Source organism: Diorhabda sublineata, chromosome 11 (assembly GCF_026230105.1).
Source record: "Diorhabda sublineata isolate icDioSubl1.1 chromosome 11, icDioSubl1.1, whole genome shotgun sequence".
Lineage (NCBI taxonomy): Eukaryota > Metazoa > Arthropoda > Insecta > Coleoptera > Chrysomelidae > Diorhabda > Diorhabda sublineata.
The window spans coordinates 5,680,295-5,706,341 of NC_079484.1; the positions used below are offsets into that span (position 1 = coordinate 5,680,295).

Sequence of the window (26,047 nt, forward strand, 5' to 3'; positions counted from 1 at the left end):
AATAATTAACGTTTGATTTTATAGATCAATTCTAATAAAATGATGTCGTGCACTAGAAGTGTTTCAACTATTGAAATCTCATAAACTGATATTATAGTGAGGTGTTGAGAGTAGACGTAAAGCTGATATTTTGTATTGCGATCAACATTCGAGAGAGGGGCGGCAACTCCAGTTATAAATTCTACGAGACCAAATGGTATATAGTGGCTGGAAAAACGTTTATTTCGTGGAAGAAATAGCAAAAAAAGATTTTATATACAGAAGATAATTTGAAATAAATCGAAGTCACTTACAAATTCATAAATATTGATGTACATTTATTCATACTCCATAGATTTTGAAAAATTTACTCAATAAGTAGAGAAGATATATGTGGCGTGAGTAGGAATAACGATAGCAATTATAAAAATAATGGACAAAAGCCTAATAAAAGCAAATACTGAAGAAGAGAGAGAGTTTTAAAGATTAGTGTTAAACACTGAAGAATAGAGAAATTTTTAGAGAAGATTGGTTTTAAACACTTACGAATAAAGAGATTTTTAGAGCAGATTGGTTTTAAACACTGAAGAATTGATAGATTTTTAGAGCAGATTGGTTTTAAACACTAAAGGATTGAGAGATTTTTAAAGCAGATTGGTTTTAAACAGTGAAGAATTGAGAGATTTTTAGAGCAGATTGGTTTTAAACACTGAAGAATTGAGAGATTTTTAGAGAAGATTGGTTTTAGACACTGAAGAATTGAGAGATTTTTAGAGCAGATTGGTTTTAAAAACTGAAGGATTGAGAGATTTTTAAAGCAGATTGGTTTTAAACACTGAAGAATTGAGACATTTTTAGAGAAGATTGGTTTTAAACACTGAAGAATTGAGAGATTTTTAGAGAAGATTGGTTTTAAACACTGAAGAATTGAGAGATTTTTAGAGAAGATTGGTTTTAAACACTGAAGAATTAAGAGATTTTTATAGAAGATTGATGATAAACACTGACGAATATATGGATTTTGGGAGTAGATTGGTGTTTAACAGTGAAGAATAGTGAGATTTCGAGAAGATGGGTATTAAACACTGAAAAATAGAGAGATTTTTAGAGAAGATTGGTTTTAGACACTGAAGAATTGAGAGATTTTTAGAGAAGATTGGTTTTAGACACTGAAGAATTGAGAGATTTTTAGAGCAGATTGGTTTTAAAAACTGAAGGATTGAGAGATTTTTAAAGCAGATTGGTTTTAAACACTGAAGAATTGAGACATTTTTAGAGAAGATTGGTTTTAAACACTGAAGAATTGAGAGATTTTTAGAGAAGATTGGTTTTAAACACTGAAGAATTGAGAGATTTTTAGAGAAGATTGGTTTTAAACACTGAAGAATTAAGAGATTTTTATAGAAGATTGATGATAAACACTGACGAATATATGGATTTTGGGAGTAGATTGGTGTTTAACAGTGAAGAATAGTGAGATTTCGAGAAGATGGGTATTAAACACTGAAAAATAGAGAGATTTTTAGAGAAGATTGGTTTTAGACACTGAAGAATTGAGAGGTTTTTAGAGCAAATTGGTGTTAAACACTGAAGAATTGAGAGATTTTTATAGAAGATTGATGATAAACCCTGACGAATAGAGAGATTTTGAGAGTAGATTGGTGTTAAACAGTGGAGAATAGAGAGATTTATAGAGCAGATTGGTTTTAAGCACTGAAAACTTGAGAGATTTTGGGAGAAGATTGGTGTTAATCAAGGATGCCCACTAATTTTCTCAATAGTAATAGATAAAACAATAAAGAAAGAAAAGATTTAGTTGAAAAAATTCTATATAGAGGAGAATAGAACAAATATATCTATATAGCGGAATTGATATAAGCAGATGATTTGGTATTATTAGTAGAATCGGAAGATTTACTACATAACCTCGAAATATTGAATACGTAAATAAATAGAATCAAATATGAAATGAATGAATGAAATTGCAGACAAATAAAACAGAAAGTATGATGATGGCGAGAAAAGATGGAGAATATAATATTCAAATATGAAGAAAACAAAACAAAGAAAGATGAACGTCTGGTTGTAATAATAGTGAGACTGAAGTGAAGCATAAGTACAACATGTCAAAGAAGCAGCAACGACAAAATGGATAAAATTAGGAAAAATAAAAAATAGAAAGGCTTGGAGAAAAAATAATTTGTCACTACTTCCAATCAAACAGTAATACACCCAACTTGGACTTGATTGATTTTCCTTATTCTTATACAACTTGTCCAATTTCACTTTATCTATGAGATGCACGAATAAAGAAAACCATACAATAAGTTAACGTCATCTTAGAATGGTATGTAAGATCTACGATTAAGACAGATAAAAATAAAAGATACGAAAAGAATGCAACAGACAAAGCAAAAGCATTAAGACTTTCAAATGCAGTTCTAATAAGAAACTGGAAACATCAGAAAACTCAACAAGAACAATGAAAGATTTTGTGAATTGAAAGAAAAACAATCAACATACTTGCTATATGCAAGGCATGACTCGACGACTAGGATTATACTGGATAGAAGCGGAAATTAAAATAAATTTAGCAAATATGCTGACATATATTGAAGGATTAGGATAAAATATCCACTAGCTGGAATGAGAAACCTCTTAAACTAAGTGGAGAAGTAGTGAAGATATATTTTTCACCCCATACATACATACATACTGTATCAGAAATTTCACAATATATTCAGCATATGTTCTGAGTTTGAATATGCCACATTTCTTAGTATTTGTTTTGCAGCCATCAATAGTGAGGGGTTTCACCGAATTTGTGAACATGGAAAAGATTGGTCATTGTTATGTGATGCAATACTTTTTATGGAAAGGCCTTATCACAACCAATATGAAAGCTGAACTAGCTTCTACTCAAGGTGTTGCTCACATATCCGTTACTGCAATGGCCAAAATTAATGAATTAAAGTTTGAATTGCTACCTCATACAAAACGTCTTTTGTTGTCTATTGTATATTGCGATATCTTCTTCACCATAGTGCAACATTGCGTCCATACTTTTGGTTGGCTCCTCGAAGTGCAGAGTAATTAGAAAAGCTATCGATATAGGAAAACGTCCAAATTATTCATCAGAAGGGACAATAGCCTGAAATTACCAACTTGGGAATATCTTCTTTATACATCGAAGACTAACTCCACATATTGGTTACCATTACAAATTTCTCGGTGTAATTTCAAGAAAAAATCAGATTGAATCAATCAAAAATGGTAATGAATATACTGTTCACACTACCAGTACCCCAACACCAACACATAACCTAGTTATCGTCTTCAGAGACTGAAAACTCTGCAATTTTAATTTATTCAATGGACGTATTGAAACAGAGTTTTTTAAAAATTCATTTTAATATGATGGCAGTATAATTAGTAGACCCTATTCGATAATACCTGCATATTATACATCTGTGGGAAATTACTGGAACAAAAACGTGTCGATTGAATTAGAACGAAACAAGTAGAATGTCTAAGTTTTGTGCTTAAGTAAGATGTAGCTTCGGATAGTTATATTTCAACAATTTCTGTTTAAGGTTAAAAGAAGATTAATTTAGAACTTCATACTTTCAAAAAAATAGAGTAGTAGTTGAGGTCTCGTAGAAACCAAATGCATATAGAAGTGCCTGGAAATGCGTTGCAACATATATTTGCTAGTAAATAATTGAGATGTCATAGAATTATTTCTTGGTATATGATACAAATGCTTCAAAAGAACAAACGTATCACATTATAGAAAACTATGACCAGCTTTGATTTTTATTAATTTTTAGCACAACTCAGTAAACCAGATAATATTTTTATTATTTATTTCAGTGCATTATTTTTGATTTATTAGAATATCTCTATCTTACACGTCCAATATTTTTGGGCCTCTCTATAACAAAGACCAATGAACCCATTTGGGTTATATTCCACCTTTTGCAGGCGACTACTTCATCCAAAAATGCATTTCAATAGTCAGGGACAGGTAGATCGATATCATAGCAGCCGTCATAGTGATTAATTGCAATTATAACTAATTTCCATTTCGTTGGTGATATCTAGTTTCAAGAACACGAAAATTGTGTATTGTACAAGTGATTGATAGAATCAGAAAGTTGTTAGGGACTGGAACTGATTTGCCAATTATTTTCCTTTCATTTCTTGATTCTATCGATTCTACAATTAGGTGGAAATTTGTCTATACCGAAAATTGGTAATGAATTTTCATATTCTAATAAATTGTCATATTTTTATGAAGACCGAAATAGGTCGAAACGGCAATTTTCACCTGTTTTTATGGAAGAGTCGAATGTCTAGTAACTCTAACTAATCAAAAAATCATTTGTTCATAGATTGAACTCCATACAAATTGCGATAGGTACATCTATTTACAGGAATTTTGAGTACTTTTCACTGAAACCTTTCTAAAATTGCTGTGTTTGAGTTAGATACATTACCCGATAGCTGAGCAGTGTAATTCCAGATGGGTTTCAGTATAACTATGAAAAGAAGCAGCTTGTTGGGATCTTGAAACAGTACAGTTTTAAGATCCCAAGTACAGAATTCAGGCGCAATTGCTTCCTCTAGGTTAGTATGTGTGATCTCCAGGTTAGTTGTCGATCCAAATTAATTCCAAGATATTTTGCTCTTTGTTTTTGTTACCGAAGGTGCTAGTTTAAAACCACACTTGGATAGGTTCCTCTAGATTACATAAACAGATTTTATTTAATTCATTTCAATTCTTGAAGCTTTTAGCAATAAGAAACTAGCGTTCAGGTTTGTTTGCAAGGTTTCGAAAATAATAGCAAGGTCCTTCAAAACCATTTAACTCCATAAAAAAATAATAGAATACTTGGAGCGTTTTCATTATTTCCCTGAATAATTTTTGGATATTTATCTATCGAGAACAAGTTAGATTTTGCGGAATCAATATGTATAGGGGTTGTTTCAGAATAATTACGGCATTGGGAACCACTTTTGATTCCATAAAAAAATAGAAAGCATGCTTGAAGCTTCCTCATTACTTCCCTGAATGTTTCTGAGACATTTATCTATCGAGTAAAAATTAGATTTTCCAGAATCAATATGTATAGGGGTTGTTTCAGAATAATTACGGCATTGGGAACCACTTTTGATTCCATAAAAAAATAGAAAGCATGCTTGAAGCTTCCTCATTACTTCCCTGAATGATTCTGACACATTTATTTATCGAGAAAAAGTTAGATTTTGCAGAATAAATATATACAGGGGCTGTTTCAGGATAATTAGGGCATTGGGAACCACTTTTGATTCCATAAAAAAATAGAAAGCATGCTTGAAGCTTCCTCATTACTTCCCTGAATGATTCTGACACATTTATCTATCGAGAAAAAATTAGATATTGCAGAATAAATATATACAGGGGCTGTTTCAGGATAATTAGGGCATTCGGAACCACTTTTGATTCCATAAAAAAATAGAAAGCATGCTTGAAGCTTCCTCATTACTTCCCTGAATGATTCTGAGACATTTATTTATCGAGAAAAAGTTAGATTTTGCAGAATAAATATATACAGGGGCTGTTTCAGGATAATTAGGGCATTGGGAACCACTTTTGATTCCATAAAAAAATAGAAAGCATGCTTGAAGCTTCCTCATTACTTCCCTGAATGATTCTGAGACATTTATCTATCGAGAAAAAATTAGATTTTGCAGAATCAATATTTATAGGGGCTGTTTCAGGATAATTAGGGCATTCGGAACCACTTTTGATTCCATAAAAAAATAGAAAGCATGCTTGAAGCTTCCTCATTACTTCCCTGAATGATTCTGAGACATTTATCTATCGAGAAAAAATTAGATATTGCAGAATAAATATATACAGGGGCTGTTTCAGGATAATTAGGGCATTCGGAACCACTTTTGATTCCATAAAAAAATAGAAAGCATGCTTGAAGCTTCCTCATTACTTCCCTGAATGATTCTGAGACATTTATTTATCGAGAAAAAGTTAGATTTTGCAGAATAAATATATACAGGGGCTGTTTCAGGATAATTAGGGCATTGGGAACCACTTTTGATTCCATAAAAAAATAGAAAGCATGCTTGAAGCTTCCTCATTACTTCCCTGAATGATTCTGAGACATTTATCTATCGAGAAAAAATTAGATTTTGCAGAATCAATATTTATAGGGGTTGTTTCAGAATAATTACGGCATTGGGAACCACTTTTGATTCCATAAAAAAATAGAAAGCATGCTTGAAGCTTTCTCATTACTTCCCTGAATGATTCTGAGACATTTATTTATCGAGAAAAAGTTAGATTTTGCAGAATAAATATATACAGGGGCTGTTTCAGGATAATTACGGCATTGGGAACCACTTTTGATTCCATAAAAAAATAGAAAGCATGCTTGAGGCTTCCTCATTATTTCCCTGAATGATTCTGAGACATTTATCTATCGAGAAAAAATTAGATTTTGCAGAATCAATATGTACAGGGGTTGTTTCAGGATAATTAGGGCATTGGGATACACTTTTGATTCCATAAAAAATAAAAAGCATGCTTGAAGCTTCCTCATTATTTTCCTGAATGATTCTGAGACATTTATTTATCGAGAACAATTAGATCTTGCAGAATTAATATGTACATGGTTTGTTTCAGGATAATTAGGCCATTCAAAACACTTAATTCAAAAAAAATTGATGGCATGCTCGAAGTTTACTAATTCCCTGATTCGTCCCTTGAATAATTCTCGGATATCTCTTTATTATTATTTTTTATTAAAATAGATGTTCCTGAATCTCATATACAGGTAATAATTATTCTGGAACAACCCTTTGATTCTGAGAAATCTAATTTTTTTCTAAATGTCTGATGATGATTTAGGGTCATTGAGCTTCTAGTACGCCTTCTATTTTTTCACCAATAAAGATTCTCTAAGTACTAAAGTGGTCACAAAGATTGAAACAAAATCTGTAATCAAGATTCAATACATACAATTTTTAGGGTAGTTTAGTAACAAATTATGGCCAGAGCCTTTTCCTGGGTGGAACGAAGAATATTCTTCGACAATATACATTTTCCAGTACTATAATCTGAAAATTCTTAATCATTTCTACTTGCTAGTAATTGTGTGTTTGAGAAGTTCTATTTTAAGAATTTTGTTCGGAAGATTTTTCCAAATTTTGTATAGCTAGACCCCGTGATATCTAAAGAGGCAGCCGTACAGTATTTTTTATCTTCATAAGATTTGTATACTTTTCCTGCTACAAATTATTCTATAGGGACATGTTGCACTCTAAATCCAAATTGATGGTTATGAATTAGTCGGCTGGTTTTGAGAATCAGTGCTTTTTTCTCTATCAATAATTTTTCTAGTTTCTGTGACATAACAGGTAATATACTAATTGATCTATAAACCTTCAGTAGGTTAGGGATCAGTATGATGAGGACTACCTTAATAAACTGTCTTCGTTACTGGATTGTAAAATTGTGTTAGACACATCAATCCCTTTATTTGATAGTTGGCAGAATTTTGGCTCTAATTAGGTCATATCTATGAGTTTTTTAGATTTGACTGTAATTATTTCTAGGGAAAGCTTCAGTTGAAATGGAAATTCCAGAAAATATTTAATTTCGGCTTCAATGTTTGAATTATCCTGTAAGGGTTTGGGTTAAGGGAGTTTATTGGCTTTTTTCTTACTTTTTGATCTTTGATTTCCATGAGCATGTATTTGAGAATTTATCAGTTCCAGTCTATTTAGTTTTTTAGTTGATTTTCAAAATTTATAGTCAGTTGCTTTCGAGTTCCCATTTTTATCATAGTAGGTTTTCAATTGCTAGATTTAAATTTGTCTTGTCAGCGAAAGTTTGTATTATATGCCAGATTTTCATTAATTTACATTTGTTCTAACTTTTTTCTTTAACTATCGATAATAGTATAGTTACCTTGGTGATTTTATTTTTAGTTTGAGTTATGCCTGGATTGATTCCAGAGAATCTTACCAATTCCTATACATTTTTTGCTTCTAAGTAACATTTAAGGAACTACTTAAATCTAAATAGTTTATTTGATAGTCAGTAAGGTTTACTACAAACATACAATCCTGACGTCGGTATAACTGTTATCCCAACACAAAACCCACTAAATCTACTCTATCTACTAGAATCTTCAAGTAATTTTTGTATAGTTTTGAAATTCAATATCCAATAGTTAATATCCACTTTATAACAAAAAGCTAATATAAGTCACGGTTGATCAAACTGTTAGAGATAATCATTCAAAATGTATTATAATGCGTTGATTTATTGGATCGCAATATTAATCCGAAGTTGTGTTACATCTAAAGACAGATAACCAACAATAGTTTTGTTTAATATTACAGGAATCCTTTGAAGAAACTTGTGTAATTTACGCAAGTTACACAATAGAGATCACGTATTTTGCATAGTGTACGTCCACATTACACGTCAATCACTTCTGTGTTATTTGAAGTTGTATTAAGCAACTGATATATTACCATTTAGGCCCCGAGACACTACGGGTGAACACGACAATCTTAATCGAATTGCGCGTACAAAATTGCTAGTGTATAGGCTAATCACGACGATGTTAACCGACGTTCTTCATCTCCGCCATGACCTGAGATTTTACCAGTACAGGCTAACGTGTTCGTGTAAATCCGTCGTGAAAAAACATAGTCGTTCTGCAAAATGGCCGATACAAGAATGTGGAATAAAGATTTTACTATTGAATTTTTGGAGTTATATAAATCGTTGCCAAGTTTATGAAAAATAAAATCTTCAGAATATTCCGACAGAATAAAGCGTCCTAATCCTTGAGCTGATATTGCTGTTGAAAATTTTAGACCTTCATAATTTCTCCCAGTAGCAAGATATCGTAATGTTGAGTCATGACAGGATATGGACTACCGAATATGCAAATCTTGTTTTTGTATTAAAGGTGTGACACGGTTTAACAATTCTAAATAAGTATCTTCATCCATTCTTAAATAATTACACCAGTCACTTTATTCTAGTTTGAACTCTTTTAATAAATTAACATGGGAAAATTCGTTTCTTTTTAAATAACCAATCTCATGCCCATTTCGAACGTTTTCTACGTGATTTCTTTTTTAAAACAAAAACCAACGCCACTGCAATTATGTCTTTGCGGTTCATCGTGAAACACACAACTGCAGATGTTCTTTTCCGACAGTGTATGTGTTTAAAACCGGCAATTTTGCATATATAGAATTTTATATGTTCGGGTAAGATTGTTGCGTTTACCCGTAGTGTATGGGGGCCTTTAGTGAATAATGTGAAGTGAAATTATTCCATAATAAGCTTTTCTCATATTCATTACCGGTCAAAGGTCCGCATAACATATAACAAATAAAAACAATATCATCGATTTTAATATTTATATTTGCCTAGATAAGAAACTACAGACATTTCGACAAATAATCGTCTCATTCAATTCATTTTTGGAAGTAGGACACTGCTTTATGACAATTTGAGCAACAATTCAATCGGGTTGAGTCAGGGCGACTGTGACTGTCAAATTAGCACTTTCAGTACATTCTTCCAAATTCTCTTTGCAAAGGTTCGAGGAATTTTTGCCTTTTATAATCGTATTTACATGGATCTAGTAATTTTTATGTTTTTCGCCCTTCTAAAAAGGCCATCTTTTCTCAGTCTCATTTCCACTGTAGAAATACTCGAAGACTCTAGATGCATTGATCTGAGTTGCTATTTTTGGGACCGTGAGGCGTCGATTACGTTTACTGATCTATACAATACGTTTATCTTCAGCGGTTGTGGTTTTTCGAGCCGCCATGAACGTTTTCTACCGCCAAAGCTACTGGTTGATGGATATTTTTTCACGTTGTAGTCCACGATACGTCGAAGTATTTTCATTTCAGTTCTTAATTTGCAAGAAAGAAAGCAATTCGTATACAAACTTCACAAAAAGATATCTTGGTCCAAATAGTACAAATCACAGCACATTTTTTTATCCCATAGGGCTAACTTTTACTAAACTACATTAACACCAAAGAAATAATTCACGGTTAAAGAAGCAAGTTTCAACTTTTAACTAAATAAACAAGAAGTGTATTAATCCGAAATGAATGGATTGGTAAAAACTTTTGACCGGCAGTGTAAATATAATACCAGTTAGAGACTAAATGCTGCAAGTATATACTTGTATACATCGAACTTATGTGTTAAAAATAATATGTATAATGTATAGCAAAACTTACGCATATTGGATAGGAGGTTTTTCCCACCAGGTGAACACCTTGTTGCCAATATTTGACTCTTTAATAGACGCCATGGTTATAAAGAACTCACAATTTCACGAAAAACGAGAATTTGATCAACAAAAATTTTATTTCGTCTTGATTACTGTGACAGCTATCAAAGAACTGACATATTAGTGTTTAGATTATACATTGCTTGAAACTCTAGAGAAAAAAATGAATTTTATGATCATCAAAATATGGATTCATGTTATTTGACATATTAAAACTACTAAATTGAGCATACGGTTTTGTTTGAAAGGTATTAACATAATAAAACTTTGTCATCACTATCTTGGGAAGGTTCTGATTTTTTTAACCTGATTGTCATAAATCGAACACACATTCTAATTGTTTGAAGAACAAGGTATTAATGTATCAAAAATGATATAGTAGTTTCTAATATCTCTATTTGATCTGCTACAGACTTTTAAGCACTTCAAATATTTACTTACAACTTACTTTGAGCATAGTGTTTACAAAAAAGGGGGTGCTTAACACATTCTCAACCATTTTGTCCTTCTAACAATGTTGTGGACGAACTTTGATTTATTATTAAAATTTGCTATAATTATAGATATATACGAAGAATAATTTCTGCTTTATCAACATAACAGTATAAGTAACATTAAATAGCATGTTCCAACTGATGACTTCACTTTCCGAAGCAATATCTTCAGTGCATCTATCGCAATCAAGTGGTTATCATCGAATCGATATATTTTGAGCAGCTTTTGTGATTATATAGGAATGAACCAAAGTTTGGAACTGTAGAGAAGTTGTACTACTTTTTGCTTTATTAAATATTGTTGCACAAGGTAATATGAGTGCTTTGGCTGATCGTCAAAGTGAAGCAGACAATTACCGTTGTTCAAAGCACGGAGTTTTCTTCTGGCTGCAATATCTACAATTTTCTCCGTAGTATTCTCTAATAATACTACATATTCGTAAAGAACAACATGTTAATTAGAGAAAACAACAAAATTTTCTTCAATTTGCTCTTAATTTGACATGTTTATATTGGACTTGTTGATGCCTCCTCTATGAAGAATGCTGTTCCATCTCTGGAGCGTAGCCGTAAACCCATGATTTGTCAACAATGACCTAAATAGTTTATTTTCCACGAAAATGATTAGAAATAAGCAGAAGCATGAAATTAAATGAAACCAACTGAATTTTTATTGATTAAAGAATTCTTACAAAGTAGTTTTTTCACTTGAAATTCAAACTTCTTTTATATTTCTTTTATGCTCATCTTTCGAATCTGCTTGATGGTTTTGTTTGGCTGTAAGAAATCTAATGTTATTTCAAACACGTGCCTTCATTTCGCAACTTACGTAAATTCATGTTATTTTGAATAAAATTTTCCCATTTTTCTCTGTCATTCGTTTTAGCTGGACCCCAATTTCTATCTTTTAGTGACGATTTTATTCTCTGTAAGAACAAATTATACAATTTCAAGATCTTACAATTGGATTCAGTGTTTTTAAAATAATTCTAATACGTTTTTCATTAGATGATTAAATACCCAATCGTATTCACATTCTATTGCCATTTGGCAGAATCTCAAATATTTACTCTCGGTAAAAAATTCTTCAAGTAATATTTTCTTTACCTATATTGTGTATAGTACGAATCAAATAAGAAGAACACACAGCGTAATTATGGTGTCATCACCCTCTGACAAATTCTCGCTGCCTTTCTTTCTGCTACTTTCTTCCTTGGACCCCGTATTCACCGAAAATTTAAAATGATCTAGGGTGTCATCAAAGAGATTCCCTTTTTTTATTAGTTCATTATCGAATTTTTGTCTATGTCTACAAATACTAGACTATTCCTGTGCCGTCACATCCGCAAATTTTTGTCTAGCAAGCGCCTCTGCATTTGCCAAGCTAAATGTTGTGTTGTCCGCCGCTAACCAGTTTTTTACTAACGACCAAACTTTTTCTATGAGGTTAAGCTTGGTACGTGAATAATTAAGTATGCTTATTATCTGAATCCATTTTTATCAGGAGAAATAAGATCATGTTTTCTTTTCTTGGCCTCGAGAGTTTTCTTCGGTGATTTAAATGACGTACTTGGCCCACTCCATTCAACTTTTTGAGCTTCCTTACTAGTTTTTTGAAAAGTAGATTGAGACACACCTGTAGCAAGACGTGCCTGTGTTTTTCTTATTTGATTTGTACTTTAATATCAAAGTAAAGTGGAAATTACTTGGAATTTGAATGAGTATATCTCCGGCTAGAAATAATTGGGCTTGAATTACTATATCAAAATGGAAAGTGATGAAAATAGCACAAATAATGAAAAAAGAGCAAGGAAAGAAACAGGATATAATAGGAACAAATTTAAAGAAGCAAATAAAAAGAGATGAAAAGAGATTGAGGAAGTCAAAGATGTGAAAAGAGAATGAGAAAGTCAACGATATGGAAAGAGAATGAGGAAGTCAAAGATGTGAAAAGAGAATGAGGAAGTCAAAGATGTGAAAAGAGAATGAGGAAGTCAAAGATGTGAAAAAAGAATGAGGAAGTCAATGATGTGAAAAGAGAATGAGGAAGTCAACGATATGAAAAGAGAATGAGGAAGTCAAAGATGTGAAAAGAGAATGAGGAAGTCAAAGATGTGAAAAGAGAATGAGGAAGTCAAAGGTGTGAAAAGAGAATTAGGAAGTCAAAGATGTGAAAAAAGAATGAGGAAGTCAATGATGTGAAAAGAGAATGAGGAAGTCAACGATGTGAAAAGAGAATGAGGAAGTCAAAGATGTGAAAAAAGAATGAGGAAGTCAATGATGTGAAAAGAGAATGAGGAAGTCAACGATGTGAAAAGAGAATGAGGAAGTCAAATATGTGAAAAGAGAATGAGGAAGTCAAATATGTGAAAAGAGAATGAGGAAGTCAAATATGTGAAAAGAGAATGAGGAAGTCAAAGATGTGAAAAGAGAATGAGGAAGTCAAAGATGTGAAAAGAGAATGAGGAAGTCAAATATGTGAAAAGAGAATGAGGAAGTCAAAGATGTGAAAAGAGAATGAGGAAGTCAAAAATGTAAAACAAGAATGAGGAAGTCAAAGATGTGAATAGAGAATGAGGAAGTCAAAGAGAATCTTCAAATTGTGACTCGATTAGAAGTAAAAGATAAAGATAGAATATTGAGCAACATAATAATTGACGGTATAGAAATAGAAAAAATATATAAAGATTTAAGAACATTCAATCAAGAATCACGTAGAAGAAGAAAAAGCAGCAAAAATTAAATTAGGAAAACACTACTTAAATATACATAGTTAAAACAAATAGTATAAGATAAGATAAGAACAAGAGGATAAGGTGATGGAGAATAAAAGCCCAAAGGGATTTATCAACAGTGATTTAACAAATATGAAATGAAGTAGTAGATTATATGAAAGAAGGCACAGGAAGAGGTACAAATAAAGAAGAGGTAAAGAAGGATAGAGATAGATGGAATACTGAATGAATTGGAAGAAGGAAAAAAAACTGAAATTTACAATAATATTTTTGGATAAATATTATATTAGTTATATGGGAAACTAAATGGTAGAACTCAAGAAATTAAATTGGATATTGAGGAATAGAAGTAAAATATAAGTATTTATGCATAGTAATAGATTGAACATTGATAACTATAAGAAAAAAAAATAATTTTAGTACAGAAGAGAATGGAATTAATGGTAAAAGACTAGTGGTGAACTACGAGAAAACGACGAAGGAGATTCGTGATGTTTGATTTCAAAAGTCACACTGTTGTATTTTTAAATATACGTACCTCAGATAAAGTTCCCTTTTCCAGAAAAGTTAGCTTATATATCATATAGATTGGAATACATATCATTGATGAAACACTGGATAACCACCCTACAACAACAATCCAATCTGGATACGCACTTTTCTGGTACATTATTCTTGTGTTGAAAACGATAACCATCATAAAAATAAACTGAAAATTAAGAATCGATGAAATATAAAATTGTATCATTAGTGAATGTTTTGAAAATTGAATTTTTGATTTTTATCTCGTATAATTAGGTAGATAGATCGAAGCGGCAGATTTACAAGGGGCTGCAACAATTAGGTCAAAATAGGCAAATTGTGGCACCACAAGAAGATATCTATAGAACTGGCATGTCCTGTCTTGAACTAACATTTTTCACCCTATTCTAATAACTAAATCTATCTTTTTTTATCTTGTCATTAGAAAATGTATTGATTGTTGATCCAGGGAGATAAATTGAAATCAACAATAACAAAACACTTAAAAAAAATGTTACGTATATGATATTTGAAATATTCACATTGTAAAAAAAGTTATTTGAGATTTTCTTGGCCATTTTGAAGATAGAATCTTACCAATAGGAGTAATGGTGTTGTAATCTTCCATGAGATGATCCAAAAATTGGGCAATTTTTCATCTATCATGAATTCGATATCTCTTTTAAATTTTCCAACACCATAAATCCATCCCACCATAAAAACTTCTACTAGGCAAATCAAAACAACTGATATAGATGCTGCGTACCAATCGAATAGTTGTAACCAATACATTCCACCCTGAAGATATGAAAACACGTTTCATGTACAAACAAATGGTAACCAAAGCAATTAGTTTGCACTTAACATTAATCTTTGTTACAATATGACTAATATTATACAATAATTTGAGTTGAATTCGTTCAAGTAGTTGTTAAAACAAAAAGTTGTGAAGTGTAAATATGCTACATATCTCGCAATTTGTATTTTTCCAATTTTGAACAAATTCGTGTTTTTCGAATGAAGTTTTGAGAAAGGGAAACGTCATAGGAAAATTTTAGATAGCAACTACATTCAGTAGTTCCTGAAGAATCTACAATTGTTTGATTATTATAATTTATTAAAGTTAACAAACCCTTGTTTTATATACGATGCAAAAAGAAAAGTAAGTGTGCCGATTAAGCTTTTATTTTTTGATAAAAAAATATCGATGAGGCAAAGAACTAGCTTGAAAAGTACTAGGTAACTCAACTGCTATTGAGTATACGCAGGGTTTGAACTTGCATGTACAAACATCGATGTAGTTTAACGATCAATGCGTCCAAAAGAGTGAGTTACAGTATAAAACATTAAGAAATCGTGATGGATAAGATCAAAATGAAATTAAGAGAGGTTGGTCTCTATATTTTGAGATAGACTTACATTATTGTATAGATAGAAGAAGAAACCTTTACGTGGAAAAGAAAGATTTGTATAGATGTCTTTTTAGAAAGGAACAACAAAAATGTCATGAAAGAAATATCCTCGAAATGTGGAAGTCATTAATGACAATGAAGCACGGTTTATTGACAAAGAACAATCGATCAAAATCACAAAGAAGGGTCATTGAAGGAATCTGCTTTAGCCTATTAATTGTGACAAATTTAAAATGACTCTAGTCTAGTAAATAGGAAGATGGAAGTATGGTCTGAAAAATACGGGGAATACGAAGAAACTTTTGCATAGACAAATTAAGTTTGATTATATAGAAAACTGTGTACAAATGAAGAGAAAATATACATTGTACAAAAATATACGACTGTTAAAGTCAATTTTTACATAAGAATTTCGTAGGCACTTGTTATTGTGTACCTTCTTCATAGAAAGTTGCCGCCTGTGTATTCAATAGTGCACATGATTTTATCAAGTTGTCAAGATTTGATTAGGCTTAACTTTCTTTTGGAACGAAATGTGCTTTCATTACATTGATTTAGCTTCTGGGCTGTCGTAAAGGCCCCCTAGATTCATTTCCAGTGACTATCCTCTAAAAAAAACATCACCATCCTTATTGTATTGTATCAAAAACTGAAGTGCACTTCCCATCTGTTGTAATGTGCAGTAACCATTTTAAGTATCCATCATCAACAAAAATTCCCATAGCAAGCCAACTTGCTGTAAATTCACAGTTTTGCTTCAAAGCTTCAAGCTTTGTTCTTCATTGCAACATTGTTCTTGTTCTTCATTGTGTGATAACGATCCTTATTATATTTTCTGATCCATCAACCTCGCACATTTGCCGATAAATTTCACTCAATTCAACTTTCTTTGCATTTAGAAAACGAATCATGGATTTGATTACACAAGCGGCATTTTCAACTAAGTCCGACATCACAAAGAACACGTTGGTAGCAGCTATCTGAATATGGTACACATTTTTTCTTCTTGAGTAACTGCTGTATATGCTCGAAGCTGCGACCTAAACGCTGCCGCGGATTAAAATAGAATCGGAGCTTACATTATGAATATACGTAGTATATAAAATTATGTTCATAATTATTAACATAATAGTTTTGAGTACTCACGTTCGTGGTATATATCGTCGACAGACACATCGTGAGAAGTAATATGCTTATAGTTACTAATGTTTGTCTTTTTCTTAAATGAGGAAATTCGTCCATCAAAGCTGCAATGACCGTTTCGAGCTGTACAAACTGAAAATTTCACAAGTTTCAATTCAAGTTGGATGAAAACTTACGTCAAAGTCATTATAATACAGAAATCAGTTGCGATATACGAAATACAGATATTAACCAACAAGACTAAGTATCTTTAAGCCAGGAAAAATCGCAAGAGTTACTTATAATTCCTCGGTATTGCTGTGTTGTGTAAGAATACTTTAAGGGTATCCAGAAAGGCTGATAAAACATCTAAAACTGATTTACAATATCGATAATCGAATTCCATCTGACCGGCGATTAAGTATTCCTGCAATTACCGAAACTACAGGAGTTAATAGAGAATTCGTACGGACAAGTCATTGTCTCTGTTTTGGTCTGTCAAGAGGTTTCCAGCGAACTTCAGCATCTAAGTGTAAGAGTATCCACCTTTTTCACCGGATTTTGCTTCGTACGATTTATATCTGGTTCTTGTTGTGAATCTTCATTGGATGGAACAAGGTTTGAATTTATTGAAGCTGTGAAAGAGACAGTAGAGTATCCTCAATGTGTCAAATAATTGAAAATTCTCATGGATCATTGTGGGAACGTGCAAGAGGTATATCTTGAAAGTGATAGTAGATAAAAAATTTTCCTTCCTTGAATTCTTTAAGAATGTTGGAAATTTTGCAATCTTTATCTTTCATAACACACTTGGTCTTTCGAAAAATATTCTCCTGGTACAAATAGCTTTCCTATCTTAATTTCGTTGAAGAAACATCATCAGTATTTCGAAAACACGAAGTTATGGATTGCAAATATCACCAATTACTTTCTCATTTAAATAATTCTCAAAATGTATCATAGACTCTTGATAATTTCATGGTTTCCTTAATATGAACAAACTTAATTTCGACATTTTTTAACATATTCCTATATTATGAAGATCAAAATACATCTAGAAACGTGAAATCCAAATATCAAGCTTAATACTCATGAAATATAACTCACAATAAGATATTCTGATATGTAACTATTAGAGAAATGCTTTATTGTCAAAAAATCGTTACAATTTATAGGCAAAAGCTTGTAAAAACTAAAAAACAAACCTAAAACTAACTCAATAAAGATACAAATAAAATTATATGGTAATTGACTTTGTTATTATTATTTTCTTCTACTGTTATTATTTTTATTTGTAGTAATTTTCTCTCTGCGCGGTAGCTCTGGATTCTCCCTATTTATAGAAATATAATATTCAATGATAATCTTACCAAACTATCTAATCCTAGAAGAAATAACATGAAAAAGAATAGAATAGCCCATAATTGCGGCCATGGTAATAAGGTGATGGCCTCTGGATAGGTGATGAACGCTAGTCCGGGTCCACCAGTAGCGACAGAAGGAAGAGGTTCGCCTGTTTCGTGTGACATGAAACCCAAAACTGAAAACACTACAAATCCAGCAAATATACTAGTTCCCGAATTTGCGAGCGGAACAATTATGGCATCTCTGAAACAGTGAATTATTTTGGAACTTATTGTAAAATACATTCAATTTTTTTAAGTGAGCAAAAAATATAATTTGCGATATTTACAATTATTTCTGTAACTGCTACTACTTTCAAAAATAAATTAGGCCACACATTTTCATATCATTATATTAATCTGTCACTCCAACATACACTCACACACTTCTTCTTAAAGATAATAATAAAGCAAAGAAGTTGACGCGTCTAACGTACGATTTTCATCAAATTATTAGAGGTGTTGGGATCGAAACGACCTCAATCTATTCTCAAACTTTCAATGTATTAGATCCTTTAATTTATCGAGATTATGAAGCCGCAAAACTCGATTAGAATGCCAGGTGGAATGTAGAACTGGTACTTCTTTCAATTGAAGGCTCAAAGCTCAAAAATCGACACCTGTTGTACATCATAAGATAGTAGTATAGTGGTCATTGCAATCAGAATATGAATGAACTAGCATATTATCTTTTGGAATCAAATAAAAAAACTGTAATATGCTTGTTCTCTATATTTTAACTTATATGAAATGAAATCTGTTTTGTGCTCTGTCGTCACTTGGTTGAAGTTATTCAGATCCCTTCCCAACTCCATATTTATTTAGTCTATTTTTCATTCATGTGGAGTCCATAAAATAATAATTATTACATATGAAAATAGTTCTAGACATGAACAAACATGTCGAGAATGATGGAAAGAACACATCAAGATGAAAAGGAAAGAATATATGACATTAGGCCTCTGTGGTAAGCAAGAAACAGCAGCCCCCACAGGGATCTACACACGAAAGCAAACGAGACAAGAAATTTTGTAAGGAAGTATGGAGAACGGATTCACAACCATGAAAATATCCAAACAATCCACCTCTTGGACCAACGGGAGATGATGATAAGATTTAAAAGAGTCAGACGGTTTGAACTGGTTTAGTGATGGAAAAGTAACTCTCATTGAGTTTTGTCTAATGTAATGTTGCTCTTCAATCTCCTTTCCTAATTATTTGGAACTGATTAAAAGAATCTAATATAATTGATGGTCTTGTTTATCAATTAATAATAACTTTTATTACGGACTTAAGTAATCAGTTTTGATATTTGCCGATACCTACTCACAATCTTCCATTATTCTTAAAGTTGTTATAACTTGCTATATTCACGATTCCTCCCCATCCTGGTCCCAATGAGAAAAATATTTGAATCGCAGCATCAGCCCACACCTTCAAAACAATCGCATATTTTGAATGTACTATAATAAGTCTAAAGGCTTTAAATTGTATACTAACCTTAACGTTACCTAACTCTTTCCATTCTGGAACTATGTAGTATTTAATACCATCCCAAGCACCTGGTAGAGTTATTCCTCTCACAAATAGAATACTAAGGATGATAAATGGAAATGTTGCAGTAAAATATACAACTTTTCCCACTGATTTTATACCTCTTATTAAACAAATATACATTATAACCCATGAAATGATATTAGCGATGAATAAAGGCCATACAATTCCACCTACAACGTCTACTTCGTCAGATATTTGTAGAATTTTGTGACTGAAAAGTAGAAACTTGTTGATAACTCATGGAAAATTAGCAATAAAATGAATTTGAGTGATAATAATTATTAGAAAATGTTTTGAAATATAAAAGAGACCAGAAAGATCTTCGGTAAGAAATTTTTTCGCATCAAAATCGTTTCGAAACTATTGTGAAGGCTCAGAAGTACCCCCTTGAAAAATAACAAATCCCGTTTGTTTAATACAGCTGAATATTTTAGTAATCGATTATACTCACTGGAAAAATTCATCAGCTGGAGTTTTTATTCCTGATTTAACTATTGAAGATTTTAGTAACGATGTATTCGAATTATAGTGCTTTACCTGAAAAATTTAATGAGAGAATTAATGGGTTATTATAGTAAGAATAAATGGAATCATATGTAACAAATAATTGGTTTTTATATTTCGTGTACGAGACCATAAGACCCATACTAATTTTTTTTAATCATTGCTTCCGAAGTTAATTTGATCGAAAAATCGAAAAATATCTTTTTCATCTTTAATTTTTTCAAAAACTGTTATTCTAGGATTAATCTTTGTCAAAAAATGGATAAATTTCTTCAAAAACTGATGGTTTTGTTCATACCTGGTTTAATAAATGGCTTTCATAGAATTTTTGAGGAAAAAAATGGATTTTTGGTTCTATCTAGTTAAAAAATTATTTATTATTACTTTATTATTTGAAAAAATTGTTGCTCTTCTGGATATAAAGTGGTAACAAATTTTCATTCTTGAACTAATCTAGTCCAAACGACTTTACTTAGTCTCATTTCCTTATAAAATGGACTCTATAGTTCAATTTTGTCAAATTATATTTTTAATAAAATATATATTTATATTTAATTTGGTTGAAAAATTAGTTTTCGGATACAAATGAAAGATAACTTGAATTAAGCATTTTTCCTAATTAGCTTTTATATGAACAGCTTGTACAAAAAGTGGCTTTAATAAGACAAAGTTGATGTAAAATGGATTTTATGAGTTTAATCTGGTAATAGTTTTTCTGTTACTAAGCTGGTCAAAATTGAGCTTATCAAGTTTCTTTTAGTTGAGAATTGACTTTTCTGATATTAATTGCATCAAACAATACATTTTCTAAGTAGAAAAAGCTACTTAAAAATTACTTTTCCAAGTAAAATTTGACGAAAAATGAATTTTTCAAACTTGCTTTGGTGAGAAAATTGTTTTATGGAATTAATTTGGTTAAAAAATGTCTTATTTGATGAAAACTTTTTTTAGTCTAAGTTTTGTTGAAAAATTACATTTCCAAACTTTTTGTCATTCAATTATATTCTTGACTTTTATGAGATTATTGATCCAAATATGGATCAGCTTAGTTAAAAAATTATTTTCCTGTTTCAATTTGGTCAAAAAATTGATTTTATCAAAAATTGTCAAAAAATAACTTTAATTTGCTTCAAAATTGTTTTAGACTCGTCAAAAAGATATTTCGAAGTCTCATTCATTTAAAAAATAGCCTTTTTATGTTAAATTTGATTGACATATCGCTTTTCTGAATCGAATTGGGTTGAAAAACAACTTAATTTAATAAATTACTCCTAGATATCTTTTCTATGAGAATTTTATCTGAAAATTACTTGAATAGTTTATAAATAGTTTTTCTCAGTTCAAACTGGTTAAAAAATAGTTTTTTGTGACTAAATTGATCAGTAATTGCTTTCATAAGTCTAATTTGACGGAAAACTCTTTTTGAGTTTAATTTGGTTAAAATCTGTTTGTTCCGGAATTAATTCATTGAAAAATTGCTTCTTTATGAAGAAACTTGCCAAAAATTGCTTTTCTATTTCTAGTTATTGAAAAAATGACTTTTTCAAGTTAAATCCAGTTGACAAATTACTTCCCTCAAATTAGTTTGGTCAAAAATTTGGTTTTTCTGTCCAATTTAGCAAAAATGGTATCATTTTTTGCAAGTTTTCTATATGAATAATTTTGTCAAAAAATTACTGTTTTAAAACAAATGTAGTAACAAAATGGCTTTTATATGACAATTACTCACAAAAATTTATTTCTCGAGTCAAATTTTGTTAACATATCACTTTCTAAACAACAAATTAATCCAAAATTGCTTTTCTTAGACTAATTTAATGAATGGCTTCTCTGACTCCAATTTTGTCAGAAAATAGCTCTATATATGGGCAAATAATAGCTGTTTGGGGGCCAATTTGTTAAAAAATAACTTTTCTAGATTCATTTTTAATGTCTTTTTAAACAATAATTTGATTAAAAAATAACTAATATAACACTAACTTGATAAGAGCTAAATATTGATTTGAAACCGCACAATAAAGACATATCATAAAACAAAGTTTTTACTATACCTGAAGGTTAATATTTTCTTACTAAACCGATATATTTGATGAATCAAAATAATTTGTTCATAATACTTGTTTAAATGTAAATTTATACAAACGTGAATTTCCTTTATTGGATTTCTTACTTCTGAATGAATCAAAGTTCAACATTGATACTTCTAACAAACTCTTATTATTCATTCCATTATATACCTCAAATATTAGTACATACTTCAGAACAATTATTAGTATTCCATGGATTGTTGCAGTCCAACCAGGGTAGCTTCGAATTGAAACAGTGTACCAAAAAAATGAGAGGATAAGCACATATAGTATTGAAATACGTACAAACAATCAAATTTACAACTATCATAGCGTAACCGGCACCTACAAATGAAAAATATAACATTTTCAGGTTAATTTTTTATTAAAAAAACTGACAATCTGGTAACCGAAGAAAATGGTAGGGACACTTAGCTGCAATAACGATCATACAAACACTACACAATTGAAAGTGTTTCATAATACATCTTTATGTACCTGTGATGTGAATCGAATTTATTTGTATATGAAATTACCTTTGAATAGCGGGCATATATTGAACACTTTGGTGCATCCAACACTTCCAAACTGTCCCAGAGAGGCCTCTAGGAAAAATAGTGGTATACCGCAAAGAAATAACATCAACAAATATGGTACCAAAAATGCTCCTAAAAATAAAATCCTACGATTCAATGAGACAATAAGATGATAAAATTAGTCTCATTATGCATCAACTTTCAAAAGAATCATATTTTTTTAATACGCTTATATTAGCTTTATCTGTACATAAGTTTGTGAGCTTGTTTGTTTGTTCGATAGAGGACTCGAACCTCCGATCATCGTGCTGAAAACCAAGCACTTCGACAACCTTTCCAACTACACCGTTGTGGCTCAATACAAGTTTCGACGGGATGTGTGTATAGAAACAGCGATACCATTATACGAGGGTGATATCAATTAAATAAATATTGTTTTAAAAAAATAAAAAAAACACATGCTTCGGTACATCAAGCTAAAAAGCAATTGTTAAAATAAGCTATAAATAATAATTAATGAAATCCAGCACCCAGTAGTTTTCTTTCATTATTATTTTAAGCTTACTTTTTATTTTGATGTGCTTTAAAAGCCTGTTTTCTAATTTTCCTAAACTACATTTATTTCCGTTTAAATGTTTTACGATACATATTCAGGAAATTATTGTAACCTAAGATCTGCCTGTTTTACCTTAGGTTTTTTGTCAAAAAAAAGAAATTTAATCATCTGAATTTCCCAAAATAATCCCTTCAGTATTCAATATCTTATTAAACCTCAAGGGTAGCTTTGAATTTCATGGTATATCTTAAGAGAAAATGATAGAAGCTTATTGAGTTTCTATATATACTTACAATAATCTTCTGCATTGTTTTGGGTAAAATTGAAATAATTTTTACATAATAATCCACCTGGAGGTAATCGAAGATCCAGAAATCATTACTCAGCATGGTTTCTTAGTATTGAGTTCCTTGGTTCCTTATATTGATATTATGAAAGTTTTGATATCGTGACTATAACCAGAAACTCATGTTTTTCTAATTTTTCGTGAAAATCTGGTTTTTTAAGTAGTAAGTAGCAATTTCTCCACTAGACGGAATTTTCAACCTATATCTCATAAATCTAAAACTTATCGTCGGCAAATCATGAAAATCTCCCTGGCTATTATATTTCCATCGATTGTTAAGATATTGGAGTGTGCAAGACGGTTATCTTCATTAACATAATACACACTTACGAGAGCCAAATGTCATGATCGGCGTATCAAAGTCCATTTTAGCAAAGAATCCTTCCATTTCTGAGCCAAATTAATCAAAAACATCGATACCTCAGTCCTATCTAGATGTATAAGTGCAAAATATATTTTGGTCATCTTCATCATCAATATACAATGTTAAAAAGCTGCTGAGCTTATAGAACTCAAAAGAATTGATGAGTGATTGTTAAGATATTGGAGTGTGCAAGACGGTTATCTTCATTAACATAATACGCACTTACGAGAGCCAAATGTCATGATCGGCGTATCAAAGTCCATTTTAGCAAAGAATCCTTCCATTTCTACGCCAAATTAATCAAAAACATCGATACCTCAGTCCTATCTAGATGTATAAGTGCAAAATATATTTTGGTCATCTTCATCATCAACATACAATGTTAAAAAGCTGCTGAGCTTATAGAACTCAAAAGAATTGATGAGTGATGATATCACAAAGAAATTGGACTAATTGACTATGAATCTCTTTGACAAAACATTTCTTCGGAGACTTCAGAGCGATAGACCAAAAGATCATGCTGTTATTCACATGGAATTGAAAGATCGACTTCATGAACATCCCAATTTAATTGGGACAATTGCATCAAGATTAAATTTTCAGTGGGAACTGGTAATTTAAAAAAACAATGAATTAAAATCAATAATCAAGATGATGGTTTTGTTTGATTGTAAGGACATGGGGGACACAACTGTGATTTACAAGAGATACGTTTGGAAAAATTCTTCTGGTTAGTCTTAGTCACAAGATTTAGCACTAATGGACTTCTGAACTTTTCGAAATTGAAACATGTACTAAAAGAGAAACAATTTGTAACGTAGAGCAGATGTTGACGTCTTACCCCATTTTCGTGAGGATTTCCATTTTATTGTCATCAAAATAAATATAATTTATCAATAATTCTACTGATGAAATATAAACAAATAATGGGCTTACCTCCACCATTTCTATAGCATAAATATGGAAATCTCCAAATATTCCCAATTCCAATTGCGTATCCTAAAAGTGACAAAATGAATTCGGTTTTGTTTCTCCATTGTCCTCTTTCCTCGAATTTTGTTTCGGTAGAATTCTCAGTTTCATCTATAAGTTCGTTCTTCATTTTCAAAAAATTTTTTAAAACAAATTCATATCTGGAATAGTCATTAATATCTCAATCTCATGATATCCAAGGTCCGAAGGTATGGATAAAGAATACATATGAAGAATTGGAGGTTGTAATGGATATCCATATACATATTGAGGTGAAGAAAATAGCGGAATATTAGAAAGAAAATACGAATTCTTATCCACACATTATTCTTTGATCAATCATTGTTGATTTACAAAGAGAATTGGTTAAAACATAGATAATAGCAGTAGTTTGAAAAATAATTGGTTTTTTCACAGTTAGTCGTATTTTTATAATACATACTTTTCACGCTCTAATTTCCTGGAGACTTTTTCTTCCCTCCATATTTGCACCAATCACTACTATGATCTGTTTATATTTGCGAAAGGACGTGTTCATACTACACTTTGTTTAATGCCCCAAATAGAATAAGATGAGTAATTGGAAGTAATAAAAACTAATCTAAAAATAGGATAAGTGATCTTAAACGTTTCCTATTTATCTTTCGAATAATACATATGAGAAGCTAACAAACTTGAAGAACATTGGTATGACGAGTTTATAATATGTTTTGTATGTTAAGGTCATATAATGGAATCAAAAAATATCCAAAGAAAAAAACAATAAATTCGTTTCAAATAAATTCAAACTTAGAATATTTCTTTTTCCACTATTCCCTAAGGTTTTGATGGAAATAGACCCAAAAAAGTAATCCATATACGAGGATGGTCCAAGAAGCACCTGGCCCAACAAAGGAAACACAAAAATGGAAAAAAATATATTTATTTTTCAACGTAATCTCCTTTTTTTTAGTTCGATAACAAGATATTCAAAATTGTTTTTCCTTTTTTAAGATGATTAATGGAAATTATCTCATGCAGATCCTAAAAAAAACGACGCCATGAACTTGCCTGCAGATGGAACGGTCTTTGCTTTCTTTGGAGCTGGAGCGATGGACCCACGTTCCATCCATGGTTATGAACGCAAAAATTCGGCTTTA

At 31.2% G+C, this 26,047-nt stretch overlaps 1 protein-coding gene across 2 annotated transcripts; it reads right to left on the reverse strand.

Annotated features, from left to right (window-relative positions):
* Positions 1-11,349: 11,349 nt before the first annotated feature.
* Positions 11,350-25,477, reverse strand: LOC130450230 (sodium- and chloride-dependent glycine transporter 1-like). 2 transcript variants are annotated; one of them, XM_056788505.1, is made up of 13 exons: positions 25,351-25,477; positions 24,873-25,069; positions 22,671-22,802; positions 22,325-22,479; positions 20,016-20,101; positions 19,508-19,775; positions 19,338-19,441; positions 17,975-18,212; positions 16,629-16,757; positions 14,668-14,868; positions 14,087-14,257; positions 11,643-11,739; positions 11,353-11,590 (listed from the first exon to the last, which is right to left on the reverse strand). In XM_056788505.1, exons 2-13 carry the CDS (start codon positions 25,036-25,038, stop codon positions 11,529-11,531), a joined length of 1,809 nt encoding a protein of 602 aa, XP_056644483.1. In that variant the 5' UTR covers positions 25,039-25,069; positions 25,351-25,477; the 3' UTR covers positions 11,353-11,528. The 2 variants fall into 2 exon arrangements, with proteins under 2 accessions (XP_056644484.1, XP_056644483.1); XM_056788506.1 differs by lacking the exon at positions 16,629-16,757 and having other exon boundaries at positions 11,350-11,590.
* Positions 25,478-26,047: the final 570 nt, after the last annotated feature.